At 37.9% G+C, this 16,842-nt stretch overlaps 1 protein-coding gene across 1 annotated transcript in view; it reads left to right on the top strand.

Moving 5' to 3' along the window:
- The window catches only part of PNPT1 (polyribonucleotide nucleotidyltransferase 1), a 58,002-nt gene that overhangs the window by 18,837 nt on the left and 22,323 nt on the right, over positions 1–16,842 (top strand). The window contains exons 9-15 of the mRNA XM_025354757.1: positions 2,926–3,112; positions 3,953–4,004; positions 4,627–4,684; positions 7,686–7,782; positions 8,547–8,649; positions 14,085–14,155; positions 15,861–15,897. Coding sequence (XP_025210542.1) covers positions 2,926–3,112; positions 3,953–4,004; positions 4,627–4,684; positions 7,686–7,782; positions 8,547–8,649; positions 14,085–14,155; positions 15,861–15,897 — 605 coding nt within the window. The remainder of the gene's footprint in view (positions 1–2,925; positions 3,113–3,952; positions 4,005–4,626; positions 4,685–7,685; positions 7,783–8,546; positions 8,650–14,084; positions 14,156–15,860; positions 15,898–16,842) is intronic.

Genomic DNA, 16,842 nt, shown 5'->3' with positions numbered 1-16,842 from the left:
CCGCCTGTCTCGGCCTCCCAAAGTGCTGGGATTACAAGCGTGAGCCACCGTGCCCAGCCCCATTTTTCTTTGTCATATTCTTTTTTTTTAAATTTTATCATTATTTTTATTGGATATAGCATCTCACTATATTGCCCAGGCTATTCTTCTGGCCTCAAGTAATCCTCCTGTCTTGGCACTGGAATTACAAGCATGAGCCCCATGTCTAGCCATATACATATATATTTTTTAATCTGATTCTCAACTATTCTCAACTCTGTTGTCCAGACTAGAGTATGAGTATAGTGGCATAATCATGGGTCACTGTACCCTCAAACTGCTGGGCTCAAGCGATCATCCTGCCTCAGCCTCTAGAAAAATAGCTAGGATTACAGGCACACCACCACAGCTGAGTTTTTTATCTTCTAGTTGTTATTTTTTTAGGACAGGACTTTGCTGTGTTGCTAAGCCTGATCACAGACTCCTGGCCTCAAATAATCCTCCCACCTTGGCCTCCCAAAGTACTGGGACAATAGGCGTGAGCCATCATACCTGGCCACATATTTTATTTTTAAAAGCAATTTATTGAGATATAATTTATACCCATTAAATGAATTTTTAAAAATCTCCTGTTTAATTCTGTCAAAGTGAGAGGATATCCTGGAAATACAGATGAGAAAAAGAATATAGCCATCTTAGTATCATGTTATCATAGGAAATTTCTTCAGGCCTGGTGCAAAATATGGAAACCTTATTTCCCTTTACCCTCTCCCATTTGGAATGCAATTGTTTTCATTTTCTTCTACGGTTAGAACCATGTCAGGCAGCGTTAAAAATTTTTGCTTTTACTTCAAATGTCAACATAATTTAGAAAACTTAAGAGGGAAAGAAAAACTTATTGCTCTGTATTTACTCTTTTTCTCTCTTATTTATTTATTTATTTATTTTGAGATGGAGCCTTGTTCTGTCGCCCAGGCTAGAGTGCAGTGGTGTGATCTCGGCTCACTGCAACCTGTACCTCCTGTGTTCAAACGATTCTCATGCCTCAGCCTCCTGAGTATCTGGGATTACAGGCACCCACCACCACGCCTGGCTAATTTTTTTTGTATTTTTAGTACAGAAAGAGTTTCACTATGTTGGCCATGCTGGTCTCGAGCTCCTGACCTAAGGTGATCTGCCCACCTTAGCCTCCCAAAGTGCTGGGATTACAGGTGTGAGCCACCATGCCCAACCTCTATGTTTATTCTTAGTTTGCATACTGATTTTCTTTCCTTTCTAACAGTCCACGATTTCTTCTCTTATTTTTTCATTTCTGTTTGGCAACAAATTTTTTTATTTCTCCTTTATTTGAGAGTCTTGACTTTCCCTTCCTTCCTTAGTATTTTCACTGGGTGTAGGATTCTGGGTTGACAGTTCTTTTCTTTCAGCACCTGAAAAATACCGTGCCACTTCCTTTTGGCCTGCATGGTTTCTGATGGTAAATCTGCTATTATTTGAATTGCTTTTCCCCTAGAGGTAAGGTGTCATTTTTCTCTGGCTGGTTTCAAGTTTTCGTCTTTTTTTTTCAGAAGTCTGATTATGATGTTTCTTGGCTTGGCTTTTTTGAGGATTACCCAGTTGAGAGTTTACTTTGAATCTGTAGGTTTGTGTCTGTCAAATTTGGGGAGTTTTCAGCAATTATTTTTTCTAGTACTTTTTTAGCCCTGACCTCTTTCTCCTATTCTTCCATGATTCTGATAACACAAATATTAGCTCCTTTCATGAGTCTACTTCCGTTGGCTGATGGAATTCCAACATATAAAGCACATTGAGAGGGTGGAGGCATTCATTCTATTATAAATTGAACCTAGAAACCTTAGAAGTAATGAGTTAGATAATAAATCTTAATGACAACAGGATGTGGTTAAATATATAAAATATGTTGATAACTATGCATTTGCCTGATCTTTGACTTTGTACAAGTTGAGAGACACCAGAACTGACACACAAGTAGGCAGGAGGCTAGTCAGCCTCCTGGAATGCAAAACTGAAACTGAGTAGTAGATTTTAGAAGCCTAACTTCTACCTGCATTACACAGGAGTTTAATTGTTATAAAAGCTATCTGTTTATGATGGTCATTACAGTCCTTTAGTTGGCTTACTTGAAACAGGATCACTGCAAAGATTTCCCCATCTGTGCAAGAATTAGACGATGTGACAATTAATTATTAAACAGGAAATATTTATTAGATTCCTATTGTGTTGCGTATTTTTACATTTTATTTAAAATATGTATTGCCAGGTGCGGTGGCTCACGCCTGTAATCCCAGCACTTTGGGAGGCCGAGGCGGGTGGTTCACAAGGGCAGGAGATCGAGACCATCCTGGCTAACATGGTGAAACCCCATCTCTAACTAAAAATACAAAAAATTAGCTGGGCGTGGTCACGGGCGCCTGTAGTCCCAGCTACTCGGGAGGCTGAGGCAGGAGAATGGCATGAATCCGGGAGGCAGAGCTGGCAGTGAGCCGAGATCACGCCACTGCACTCCATCCTGGGCGACAGAGCAAGACTCCGTTTCCAAAAAAAAAAAAAAAAGTATTAGAAACAAAAGCACTTGTATACTTTAAAAGATTTAATTTTTATCTTATGTGACTTATAGCTCAATATCTTATTTTTTAAATATATACATAATTTATTTTTTTTCTTCTGTTTCATTTTTTATGGGAAATCCCTCCTTAAACTTAAGGAGAATATAAACCTAAATACGAATATCAAGGTGTCTTTATTCATTTACTGCTGCTTACATTTTGGAAGTATGTTGATTCTGAGGAAAGAAATCAAGGTGGATCTATCACTAAGAAGTAAAATTGATCCACAATATTTATGTCATGTCATGGTATTTGAAACTGTTATATTACTAAGAACTTTGATGGCAGTCATTCTTTTTTTTCTTTTTCCTTTAAATAGTCATGTTGGAAGCCTCTGCAGAGAACATTTTACAGCAGGACTTTTGCCATGCTATCAAAGTGGGAGTGAAATATACCCAGCAAATAATTCAGGGCATTCAGCAGTTGGTAAAAGAAATTGGTGTTACCAAGAGGACGCCTCAGAAGTTATTTACCCCTTTGCCAGAGATTGTGAAACATACTCATAAGTAAGAACATCTGTGCAAATGAAAATATGAAATTGTCATCAGATTTAATTTCCTCGTGGGAGAGAAACTTCCCATGGAAGCACTGCCCATCCATTACTTCGTAAATAGCACTTTTCTGTTTTAAGAGTCATTCTCATAAATATCTGTTTACTCCCTTAAAAAGGATAAGCCCACATCACACTTGTAAGGCCTAACTTTGAATCTCAAATGAAAGAGGGTGTTTATTGGTCAAGATTCAGGTGATCACCACATCTCTCCATGTCTGGGAAAAAGAAAATAAATAAGATACTTGAATATCTAAGGAAGCTGTTGGAATTCTCAAAGAGAAATCAGATGTAATCACTGTTACATGCCCAGTGCTTAGAACATTAGGCAGACACTCAGTAAATGTAAATGAATCACTGAAAAATTATTTTGTTTGAAAAAATTGAAAAGGTTAAAACTTTCCCTAATGTCAGTTGCACAGCCATCAGTCAGAAATTAAATTAACTCTTCCTAGCAAAAGAGTTTCCTGTGATAATTGAGCCAAAATGGGTAGAATGAAGAAAGGAAGAGGTTAAAAAGAGTATGTGAAAGGTGAAATTAATTGAACAATTAAAAAGAAGAGAACAGGATACCACATGTGGTTTCCCCTGAGAGGGTGAGAGAAAGAAATTTGGGTTCTGTGCCGTAAATAGTAAACAGATTAGCAATGATAAATAGCAATATAAATTTTTAATTCTTTCTGAAGTATTTATTAAAGTTTTAGCTGATTATTAAATATTTCAGTTTTGTTTATAATAGAAACTGCCTCATGTTTCCAAATATTATTATGCTAACATTTATTTTGTGCTTAAATAGACTCGCTATGGAGAGACTCTATGCAGTTTTTACAGATTACGAACATGAAAAAGTAGGTATACCCGAGTTGTGTCTTCTATAATTGCCCTAGGAATACATTTTTGTCATAACTCATGTAATTTTATGAATGTTAGTCCTATTTTTATTAAAAATCTCTAAACAAAAAGCTAACAAAAGCCTAATTGTTTCTCCATTCTTTTGTTTTGTTTTGTTTTTGAGACAGTCTCTCTCTATCTCCCAGGCTGGAGTGCAGTGGTGTGATCTCAGCTCACTGCAACTTTCGCCTTCCAGCGATTCTTCTGCCTCAGCCTCCCAAGTAGCTGGGATTGCAGGTGCACGCCACCACACCCAGCTATCTTCTGTATTTTTAGTAGAGACGAGGTTTCACCATGTTGGCCAGGCTGGTCTCGAACTCCTGGCCTCAAGTGATCTGCCCACTTTGGCCACCCAAAGTTCTTTTCTTTTTAGTATAAGTTTTAGGGGAGTGCACAAATGTATTTGAATGAATTAACAGGTAATATTTGTCATAAATCAATAACCAATTCCAGTGTTTTAAAGAATATTATAGTTAGATAAATCTGAGTAATTCACAATGTGTTCATTGTATAATAATTAGAAAATAGAAATGTTAAATGTCATGTATATGTAATAACTGAACCTCAACTTTCTTTTAGGTTTCCAGAGATGAAGCTATTAACAAAATAAGATTAGATACAGAGGAACAACTAAAAGGTAAATTTCATTTTATTTTATTTTGTTTTTTTGCTGAGGGCAGCTTTAATAAGGCATGGCCTGACTCTTGCTTCTTGGGATTAAAGATCAAAGAGGAAAGGCATCACATCCGTAGGAAAAGAAGAGTTCAAAGGACTTTGAACTTTACAGCTGCTGTTCCCTAGACCTGGAATGCTCTCTCATAGCAGGTGGTCTTCTTCTAACTCAAGGTTCAAATGCCACCTCTTCTCCAAAGCCTCCCCGAGCTGTTTCAGGGAAAGAGAAAGTCCCCTTTGCACAGAACCGCTATTACTATGTATTTTTTAATTTTAAAAGTGTTGAAAGAAATAATAGACTTTTTAAAAAACTTTGGTTGAAGATCTCAAATAAATGTTACTCTCATTGCTTCTCAGCTTTATTTTCAGTAAACTTGCAATAATGATAGGTCACAGGGTTACTGCTAAATTAACTTCTATAAATGTGGCTAGCACTACATTTGATGCAGAGTAGGTACCTAGTAAATGTTGAATGTGAATGTTCCTGATCTTTTCTGAATCAAATTCTTATCATACAAGAAATGTAACCTGGTATTTTGTCATTTGAAAACACAAATATATTCTTTAAAATTATTGAGTTCTTGATCTGTGAAATTGCAGTGTTAATAATACCTGGTTTATGGGGATTAAATGAGTGAATCATTTACATCTGTGCCTGGCACACAGTAAGTGTTCAATAAATGTTAACTGATGCTATTCTTATTCTTAATACCTAGTGGAATCATAGGATACAGAACTTAGGTAATTTAGCTCTCCAGAAATTATTAAGCAAAGGATCTTACTGCATAATATCAACCTAACACAAATTGAATATAAATGAAGTATGACATAGTTTTTGTTAATTTTTCTAATAGACAAGTATACTTTCACATGAATATTTATTTTAAGATAAAAAACTGGCCAGGTGTGGTGGCTCATGCTTGTAATCCCAGCACTTTGGGAGGCCAAAGCAGGTGGATCACTTGAGGTCAGGAGTTCAAGACCAGCCTGGCCAATATGGTGAAACCCCATCTCTACCAAAAATACAAAAATTAGGCAGGCATGGTGGCAGGCGCCTGTAATCCCAGCTACTCGGGAGGCTGAGGCATGAGAATCACTTGAACCTGTTAGGTAGAAGTTGTAGTGAGCTGAGATCACCACTGTACTCCAGCCTGGGCAATAGAGCAAGACTCCATCTCAAAAAAAAAAAAAAATGCTGTTGGCATTGATATTAAGGCCATTAATTGTAATTGTCATTGAATAAGTTTAGTCCTTTCTCAGTACATTTCATCCTAGTTGTTAAGAAAGAAATTTTATAGCAAATATTGTCTCATTTTAAAAGAAAAATGACTTTTTGTTTGTATTATACATAGTAGAATAGCTTCACGACCCTCTGGGTTGATAGGATATTTTAAATGTTTTGGTAGTGATTGTTCTCTTTTCTAAGTACAACTCAGTTAAAGCAGAAAAGATATTAAAGTCTAATATTAAAAATTATTCTTATCTGAGGAAGATACGATACTAATATATCTTTCTGTGATCATTTCTTATGTTTTGGTTACTTTGAAGTTATATTTAATAAACCATACACATGAGAGAACAGTACTTAAAACTTGGCATAAATTAATTGATAGGGTAGAGTAGCTTAACATCTAAACCCTAAGCTAAAAATAAAATAAAATAAAACCATAAACCTTTGAGGCTGACAGATCTGTATTCAGGTCACAGCTGTATCAGTTACTATCTGTGTGGTCTCAGGCAGTTTACTCCACCTCTTTATTTTTTATTTATGTTTTTTTTTTTTAAACTCTGGTTATCTCTTACACAGCACTCCACCCCTTTAAGCTTCAGTTTTTTCTTCTGTAGAATGGGAATAATAAAATTTATTTCATAAGTTATTATGAAAGTTAAAAGTATTAAAAAACCAATAAAGTGCCTGGCTCATGAAAGCATTTGACAAATATTAGATAGAAAACAGTCTGTAGGGATTTATAATATATTTTTTAAATTGTTCCCCAATTTGCAGATTTAGATTAAAGGCAAAAGAGTGAGGGTGACTACTCTTAAAACTGTCAGTTAGGCCAGGCGCGGTGGCTCACGCCTGTAATCCCAGCACTTTGGGAGGCCAAGGCAGGCGGATCATCTGAGGTCAGGAGTTTGAGCCTAGCCTGAAGGCCAGCCTGACCAACATGGAGAAACCCAGTCTCTACTAAAAATACAAAAATTAGCTGGGTGTGTTGGCACATGCCTGTAATCCCAGCTACTAGGGAGGCTGAGGCAGGAGAATTGCTTGAACCCAGGAGGCGAAGGTTGCGGTGAGCTGAGATCATGCCATTGCACTTTAGCATGGGCAACAAGAGCGAAACTCCGTTTCAAAAAAAAAAAACAAAAAAAGACTGTCAGACCTTTCCATAAAGGTTGGCTGGATTCTTCTGGTAACATAATAGAAAAGGGAACTGATGGGCCGGGCGCAGTAGCTCACGCCTGTAATCCTAGCACTTAGGGAGGCTGAGGCAGGCAGATTGCCTGACTTCAGGAGTTACAAGAGCAGCCTGGGCAACATGGTAATACCCCGTCTCCACTAAAATACAAAAAATTAGCCGGATATGGTGGCACACGCCTGTAGTTCCAGCTACTCAGGAGGCTAAGGCAGGAGAATTGCTTGAACCCAGGAGACAGAGGTTGCAGTGAGCCAAGATTGCGCCATTGCACTCCAACCTGGGCAACAGAGCGAGACTTTGTCTCCAAAAAAAAAAAAAAAGAAAGAAAATTAAGTTCTCAATAACAACACCATTGTGGTACTTGGTACTTGATATGTCACAGTTGCTTGAGAACATTTATCTACTTTGTTTGCCTGAGGACTGCATGTTCAGAGTCATCTCCCTTGGTTGATTCCTGTAGTTAGTTGATTTTATGCTATGACCTTTAGAGAAATCCTATCTCCTAAAAAGTAAAAAACTTTGTCTTGGTTTGTCTTTTTTCTATAGAAAAATTTCCGGAGGCCGATCCATATGAAATAATAGAATCCTTCAATGTTGTTGCAAAGGAAGTTTTTAGAAGTATTATTTTGAATGAATACAAAAGGTAAACATACCCTTTTTTGTTGAAATTTAAGTATGCACTGTCTCTGCAAGTTGCCTTGAAAATAGAAACTTGATCAAAGAAAGTTTGTTTTTTTTTCAAGTGAACAGTAAAGAATTATAATATTTGCTATATAAATGGACACCTGTTGAAGAAAGAAGATACATAGATATGTGACCATCTGTCTTGGGCCTTGTGTGTAAAGCAGTGCTTGCCAGCCCTGACTGCACTTCAGGATTCCCTGTAGAGCACTTTTTTTTTTTTTTTGAGACAGAGTCTCGCTCTGTCGCCCAGGCTGAGTGTGGTGGGGCAATCTCGGCCCAGTGCAAGCTCCACCTCCCGGGTTCACGCCATTCTCCCCGCTCAGCCTCCCAAGTAGCTGGGACTACAGGTACCCACCACCACGCCCAGCTACTTTTTTGTATTTTTAGTAGAGACGGGGTTTCACCGTGTTAGCCAGGATGGTCTCAATCTCCTGACCTCGTGATCTGCCTGCCTCGGCCTCCCAGAGTGCTGGGTTTACAGGCGTGAGCCACCGCACCTGGCCTACCTGTAGAGCTTTTTAACAACACAGTAATATAGGTTCAACTTCAGATGTTCTGATTCAGTGATATTCAGGATAGTGCTCAAGTATCTATTATTTTTTAAAGTTCCACAGGGGATTATGATACGCAACTGAGACTGAGAATTTCCTGGCAGAAATAAACACGTGTGATTTATCTGATTTCCAGTATGACTTCATGTATTTATTTCCTGTATCACTATAGGTGTGATGGTCGGGATTTGACTTCACTTAGGAATATAAGTTGTGAGGTAGATACGTTTAAAACCCTTCATGGATCAGCATTATTTCAAAGAGGACAAACACAGGTAATTTATGTAAAAAGCTCTAATTATTTGCTGAATTAAGAATGTTTAATTAGATCTAATAGAAGTACATTAGTAGATGCTGTAGGTTTTGTCATATGGTATATATTATTTATTTAAATTAATATCTGGCAGTTCTTGTGTGTTTGTTTAGTTTGAGACAGGTTCTTGCTTTGTCACTCAGGCTCCAGTGCAGTGGCACAATCATAGCTCATTGAAACCTCAAACTCCTGGACTCAGGTGATCCTCCCACCTCAGCTTCCCTAGTAGCTGGGACTACAGCCGTGTGCCACCATGCCTGGTTAATTAAAACTTTTTTTTTTTGTAGAGACAAGGTCTTACTCTGTTGCCCAAGCTGGTCTCAAACTCTTGGCCTCAAGCAATCCTCCTACCACAACCTCCCAGTGTTCTGGGATTACAGGCATGAACCACCACGCTTGGCCTCTCGTGTGTTTTTTATGTAATCTTAACAGTTTATTTGATGTATAATTGCTATTCAATAAACTATGTTGTTTAAAATGTGTGTTTTGGTAACTTTTCACATGTATACAACTGAGAAATCAGTTAAGATAATGAACGGGCCAGGCATGGTAGCTCATGCTTATAATTCCAGCACTTTGGGAGGCCCAGGAGGGAGGATTGCTTGAGGCCAGGAGTTCGAGGTTGCAGTGAGCTGTGGTTGTGCCATTGCACTCCAGCCTGGACTACCGAGCAAGACCCTATCTCTTAAAAAATTTAAAAATGAAAAAGGTAATGAACATATCAGTTACCCCCAAGAGTTTCCTCATGCCTTTTTGGAATTCCTTCTTCCTGCCCCCCACCTCCTCAAGAGACTACTGATCTGCTTTTGTCACTATAAATTAGTTTGCATTTTCTAGAATTATCTGATATTTCTGTTATATCTTTCTTTTAATATTGGGTATACAAAATTGAGTAACTCAGACTCCAGTTTATGGCATATTGTCATTGTTGACCTATTCAAGGCCCACATTGTTTTCTCCATGTAGCCTGTACAGTTCTATTCTTTTTCTATTCTTTATTCTTTACATAGGCACCCACTCTTGTATTTAACAGGTAGCCTTCTGGTTCTCCTTCTGTTCGTTTATTAATATTTACCTACCTCTGTATTCATTGTTCTATGTACCATATTATGCTTTATACTTCTTTCCCACATTAATTGTTTCTTTAATTCTATCAATCTGATAGGTACCAAGTAGTATCTTTTTGCTTTAATTTGTATTTTCCTGATTACTAGTGAGGCTGAGCATTATTTATATGACAGCCAGTCAACATGGTCACTGCACAAACCATGCCCTGGAGAACTGCACACCTCCAGGGCACTATTTTCACATGGATATTGTCCCCTAGAGTTGTGCAGTGTGGTGACCCTGCTTCAGCTTTGCCCTTTTATGAATTTTCTGTCCATATCCTTTGGCCAGTTTTTCTTTTTTTAATATGGTTTACTGTATTTTACCTGCTATTTTGCAGTAATTTCTCTTTTTTTTTTTTTTTTGAGACAGAGTCTCGCTCTGTCGCCCAGGCTGAAGTGCAGTGGCGCGATCTCGGCTCACTGCAAGCTCCGCCTCCCGGGTTCACGCCATTCTCCTGCCTCAGCCTCCTGAGTAGCTAGGACTACAGGTGCGCGCCACCGCGCCCGGCTAATTTTTTGTATTTTTAGTAGAGACGGGGTTTCACTGTGGTCTCGATCTCCTGACCTTGTGATCCGCCCGCCTCGGCCTCCCAAAGTGCTGGGATTACAGGCGTGAGCCACCGCGCCTGGCCTGCAGTAATTTCTTAAGTGTTTTAAATATTAATTCTTTTTGGTAACAAACTTTATATATATATGTCTCTTTTATTGATTGCCTTTTAACTTTGCCTGCGGTAGTCTACTATGTTTAGAGTAAACCTGAAATCTTTAGTTCTGATATAAATTCTTCTGTACCTTAAAGTCACAAAGTTACTCACCTACTTTTTCTATTAGCTTTCTAGTTTTAGCTGTCAAATTTAGACCATTAGTCGATCTTTGAGTTTATTCCTACATGTTGTATAAAATGAAAACCTCCATAGTGAGCCAATTTTACATTATTTACTAATACTTTATTTTTCTGAATGACTTGAGATGTTACCTTATGATAGTCAGAGTTTATAAACACATTGTTAAGCTATATCCTTTTTCATTGTTACGTGAATTTTCTGGGCCACTGTCAAACTATTTTAATTATTATGATTTAGGGATATATTTTAATATCTGAGAAGCAAGTCATCTTCCCTGTTTGTTTAATCCCCTCAAAATTATCTTAAACTTTAGGTACATTTGTTCCTTTGTTTGAATTTTAGTATTATATCAAGTTCTCAAAATTTCCTTTTAGGATTTACAATTATAATTGCACTAAATTTTTATATTAATCTGAGAGAAGAATGATACTTTTACAATTTAAGTTAGAGTCTTTACAGTGAATATAGTGTGTGTCACCTTTGATTCAGGTTTTGTTTTATGCTCTTTAGTCAAGTTTTTAAAATGCCTTTATTAAGATGTTCTGCATACTTTTGTTATCCATTGTGACAATCTCTGGCTTTGTAGCTGTAGTACTTAGTCCATTCATGTTGAATTTAAACATTGATGTGATTGAATTTACTGTCATTTTATTATTTTTCTTTTGCCCTTCTGTTTTTTGTTTCTCTATTTTTTACTTTCATTCAGCCTTCTTTTTGAATGAATTAAATATTTTTTTAGAATTTTATTTTAATTTGCCTATTTATTTTTTAGCTGTACCTCTGAATTATTTTCCAGTGATTACTGTAGAAATTACAGCATACATTCATAACTTCTTACAGGTCTTTTTATTTATTTATTTTTAAAAATTTTTGTAGAGACAGGGTTTCGCCATATTGCCCAGGCTAGTCTTGAATTCCTGGGCTCCAGCAGTCCAGTCCTCCTGCCTTGGCCTCCCAAAGTGCTGGTATTACAGGCGTGAGCCACCATGCCAGGCCCTCACAGTCTTTTTAGAATTAATTTTAATTTTGTACCACTTAATATAAAATGAAGAAACTTTGAAACCATTTAGGTGCATTTCCCACCTCTTCTATCCTTTATATTGCAGTTGTCTTATGAGTTACATCTGTATGTGTCATAAACCCCCACAAGGCGGTGTTACAACTTTCCTACAATCATGTCTTTTAAAGAAGTAATAAGAAAAAGACAGGCTTTTATATTGGCCCACATATTTACCATTTCTGGTGCTTTTTATTCCTTTCTGAAGATCCAAGTGTGGATCCAGTATCATTTCCCTTCATTCTGACAAGACTTCCTTTAATATCATCCTGTGAGTTTTCTTTTTTTGAGATGGAGTCTCGCTCTGTTGCCCAGGCTGGAGTGCAGTAGGGTGATCTGTGGCGCAATCTTGGCTCACAGCAAGCTCTGCCTTCTGGGTTCACGCCATTTTTCTGCCTCAGTCTCCCGAGTAGCTGGGACTACAGCTGGCCACCAACATGCCCGGCTAATTTTTTTGTATTTTTAGTAGAGACTGGGTTTCACCGTGTTAGCCAGGATGGTCTCGATCTCCTGACCTCGTGACCCGCCCGCCTCGGCCTCCCAAAGTGCTGGGGATTACAGGTGTGAGCCACCGCGCCCAGCCCATCATATGAGTTTTCTATTAACAAATTCTTATCTTTTGTTTTTCTGAAATGTCTTTATTTTGCCTCTGTGTACAAAGAATCTTTTTGCTGGGTATAGAATTCTGGGGTGAGCCTTTTTTTCTTTTAGCACCTAAATATGTTTCAGTGGTTTTTGTTCTCCATGTTTTTCTGATGAAAAAGATACATTCAAATCATTCTTCCTTATATATTATTATTGTTTTCATGTGGGTGCTTTCAAGATTTGCTCCTTATCTTTGGTTTTCAGCATTATGATTGAAAGGTATGATTTCCTTTGAATTTATCCTGCTAAAAGTGTCCTGAGCCTAAATCTGTACATTCATGTCTTTCACCAAACTTGAGAATTTTCATCGATTATTTCTTCAAATATTTTTTCCTGGCTCATTTTCTCTCTTCTTGCCTTCTGGAATTGCAGCTGCACGTATCCTTTTGATACGGTCCCACAGGTCACTGCAACTATATTCTCTTTCCTCTCTTCTGCAAATTAGACAATTTCGGTTCATTCATCTTCATGCTTACTGACTCTTGCTATCTCCTTTCCATTATGAGATATTAAAGTTTTCAATTGTAGAATTTCCACTTTTTTTTTTTTTATGTCCTTTGAGTATAGTTATAATAGCTGTTAAAAATCTTTTGTCGCCGGGCGTGGTGGCTCACACCTGTAATCCCAGCACTTTGGGAGGCCAAGGCCAGTGGATCATGAGGTCAGGAGATTGAGATCATCCTGGCTAACACAGTGAAACCCCATCTCTACTAAAAATACAAAAAATTAACCGGGTGTGGTGGCACACACCTGTAGTCCCAGCTACTTAGGAGGCTGAGGTAGGAGAATTGTCTGAATCCAGGAGGCGGAGGTTGCAGTGAGCAAGATCGTGCCCCTGCACTCCAGCCTGGGCAACAGAGCAAGACTGTGTCTCAAAAAAAAAAAAAAAAAAGAAATCTTTTGTCTGCTAATCCACCATCTTCATCTACTCAGAATCAGCCTCCATTCCTGTTCTTATTTCTTGAGAATGGGCCCTGTTTCCTTGTAGGTTGTTTTCTGGATGTTGTGAATGATACATTGTAGAGTCTCTGGATTATGTTATGTCTCTACAAAGAAGACTGATTTTCTTAAATTTTTTTTTTTTCTTTTTCTGAGATGGAGACTTGCTCTGTTGCCCAGGCTGGAGTACAGTGGTGCAATCTCGGCTCACTGCAAGCTCCGCCTCTCGGGTTCAAGCTATTCTTCTGCCTCAGCCTCCCAAGTAGCTAGGGCTACAGACACATGCCACCATGCGCAGCTAATTTTTGTATTTTTAGTAGAGACAGGGTTTCACCATATTGGCCAGGCTGATCTCGAACTCCTGACCTCGTGATCCGCCCGCCTCAGCCTCCCAAAGTGCTGGGGTTACAGGTGTGGGCCACCACGCCTGGCCTGATTTTTTTTTAAATTTTAAGCAGGCAGTCGTATTGGCTGAACCTGTATTGAGGCTTCCTTAGCGTACTCTCATACATAGTTCTTAAAAATATTGCTTTCTTTTCATGCCTTCTTTCCCCAGCACTCCTAGTGCAGTGCTTTACATATGTAGTCTGTGCAATGTTAGAACTTTGGATTATTGAGGTTTACACATAGTATGAATATTTGTAGAACAAATAAGTGTATACTGCACTTAGTAGCATGGCAAGCTTTGTGTAGGATGTACTTATCCCATTTTTTTAAGAGTGAGTTGGATTCTTCAAATATTTTTAGTTTTCATCTTTGTGGTTAGTATATTAAAGCCTGAGGAATTCTTTTTCTTTTTTAGGTGCTTTGTACCGTTACATTTGATTCATTAGAATCCAGTATTAAGTCAGATCAAGTTATAACAGCTATAAAGTAAGTTATGTTTTTACGATGTTTGTTATGTTTTATGATATCCTAGTATATAATTAAAGCTTATGTGGTATATTATTAATTATTGTTACTTTGTTAACCGTGTTTTTGTAATTCATTTTTCTGATTACATCATCATGATTTCAAAGGATTTTGTGTGTGTGCTAGATTGTCTTCTAAATTACTGATTTGGAACAAATGTTAGTAAAGCATTTAATTCTTTAATGTGAGTACATTTAGTTCGTTCTCTGTCTCTAGAATGATTTCTTAGGACAGACTTCCTTGGTAATCTTGAATGGATTGGTTTTTCTATTCGAAACAAGAGAGCAAATAAATACACGAAAGCCCCCATTGCTGAAAATGATCTGGAGGCTGTTAATGAAAAACCTTGTTAATGAAAAGCCTTGTTGAATCCCGTTGTGATTTTGTGTTCAGAAATACTTGGCTGTCCTCCTCTACCCCTAAAAAGTCAACAGTAAAATCATGCTGATAGATTTTGATAAGAATCTGTATTGTAGGCTGGGTGAGGTGGCTCACGCCTGTAATCCCAGCACTTTGGGAGGCTGAGACGGGCGGATCACGAGGTCAGGAGATCGAGACTATCCTGGCTAACACGGTGAAACCCCATCTCTACTAAAAATGCAAAAATTAACCGGGCGTGATGGTGGGCACCTGTAGTCCCAGCTACTCAGGAGGCTGAGGCAGGAGAATGGCATGAACCCGGGAAGCGGAGCTTGCAGTGAGCTGAGATCGTGCCACTGCACTCCAGCCTGGGCGACAGAGCAAGACTCTTGTCTCAAAAAAAAAAAAATCTGTATTGCAGTCCTCACCAGCATTATTGCATAGAGTCTTGACACTAATAGCCAGTTCTTTATTTTCCTCAGTGCATAGTAGGGCTACTTCCTGTTCCTGGTTAAGGGTCTCAGAAGACCACACGGCCTGGCCTCCCTTTGCCTGCTGCCCAACTGATGGGGATAATTCCCAGTATCTTCAGGATAGCCGCTGTACTTGTTTTCCATGTATCTGATAGGATCGACAGTGCAGCTGTGTGTGTGAAGGTGGAATGCAGAACACTGGGCTTGGTCAGGGTACCTCCATATATTCCAGTCTTAGGTCTATAACCTGTGTAAATAAAGGGGCACACATGGTCACTCAGATTTCTATTTCTTATAAAATGAACTGGGCCAATGACCTGCTATAATCCTCTCTAGCTCCCAAAATCTGTGATTCCTTTAGTCCTCTGAAGGAGTTTGGTTTTTAGATTTCTTTCTCCAAAGCTACAGTTTATGATCATGCAGATTCTGCCCCATCCCAGGACTTTTTCTTCATTTCACATATTGACTGGGAGAAGCATTGTAGCTCTGAGATATTAACTAAGGTGAGTATAGCATTTAGGATTCTCTCAGTAGTTATTAATGCTTAAAAATACATCTATTGTCTTGCCTTAGTATTCAAATCTGGATATTTAAGGACTTATATTTAAGGCAAAATTGGTTTCCTAAATCTGTACAATTCATTCATGAGCCCCAGAAGAAAATATCACGTCACAATCATCCTTCTAATTAATTCTTTGGTTTTCAGTTTCAGTCTGATTTTTCATTAACACCTAGTTGTTTTGTAAAATCCCCTTAAATCTGTTTTAGTTGTGTTTTGAAATAAATATGTTTTTTCCCTATGATGTTTTTAATATTATGCCTTTTATTTGTAGTGGGATAAAAGATAAAAATTTCATGCTGCACTATGAGGTAAGGTGAATTTTTTTCCCCAAAATTTTATTTTATTAATTTTTATGAGACAAGGTCTCACTCTGTTGCCCAGGCTGGAGTGGAATGGTGCAGTCTCAGCTCACTGCAACCTCTCCCTCCCAGGCTCAAGACATCCTCCCGCCTCAGCATCCCAAGTAGCTGGGATTACAGGCTTGTGCAACCACAATTGGCTAATTTTTCTATTTTTTTCTAGAGATGGGGTTTTGTCATGTTGCTCAGGCTGGAACATTTTATTTTTAAAAACTTCCAGGATACAGTAAAGTTGAAAGAACTTTACAGTGACTATCCATATATCCACTACCTGGGTTTTACCAATAATATTTTACTTTTCTAGTTTTATCATATATCTATTAAGGTCAGTTTGGGGCTACTGTTTTATTGCTTATAGAAGGCATGGCAAGCTTTGTGTAGAATGATAAATAGAGATGTAGTATTTTTAGAGAGTACTTTAGCACTCTCTACTAAAGTACTAAAGTCTCTAAAGTACTACTTTAGAGAGATAAGACATAAGTACTTTAGAGAGATAAATAGTACTTTTCTAATCAACAACTTCCTGTTCTAAGTCATTAAGTCATGCATAAAATCTAAAGAAAGTATAGCAGACAATATCGTTGTAGGTAAAAAAAAAAAAAAAAAGTCATGCCTGTATACATGTGTGTCAAACAAAAGTAGAGTTTTTTAAATACCTCAAGTGACAAATCACCTTATTTGCTCATTGAAATGTTCATATTTATACTCAGTTGATTGGTAGTGAAAGATGAGACATTTAATATTAAGTTACTTTATATGAGATGATTCTAGATAATTGAGTTTGTGATTGACTTTATTCACAACAAATCCTAAGGGACTAGACCTAATATAAAGTACTTTTAATTTTATTATTTGAAGAATATACATGGAGAGCAGGGCATGGTAGCTCATACC

Source organism: Theropithecus gelada, chromosome 13 (assembly GCF_003255815.1).
Source record: "Theropithecus gelada isolate Dixy chromosome 13, Tgel_1.0, whole genome shotgun sequence".
In the NCBI taxonomy this organism is placed as follows: Eukaryota; Metazoa; Chordata; class Mammalia; order Primates; family Cercopithecidae; genus Theropithecus; species Theropithecus gelada.
This window is presented reverse-complemented; position numbering and strand designations above follow the sequence as displayed.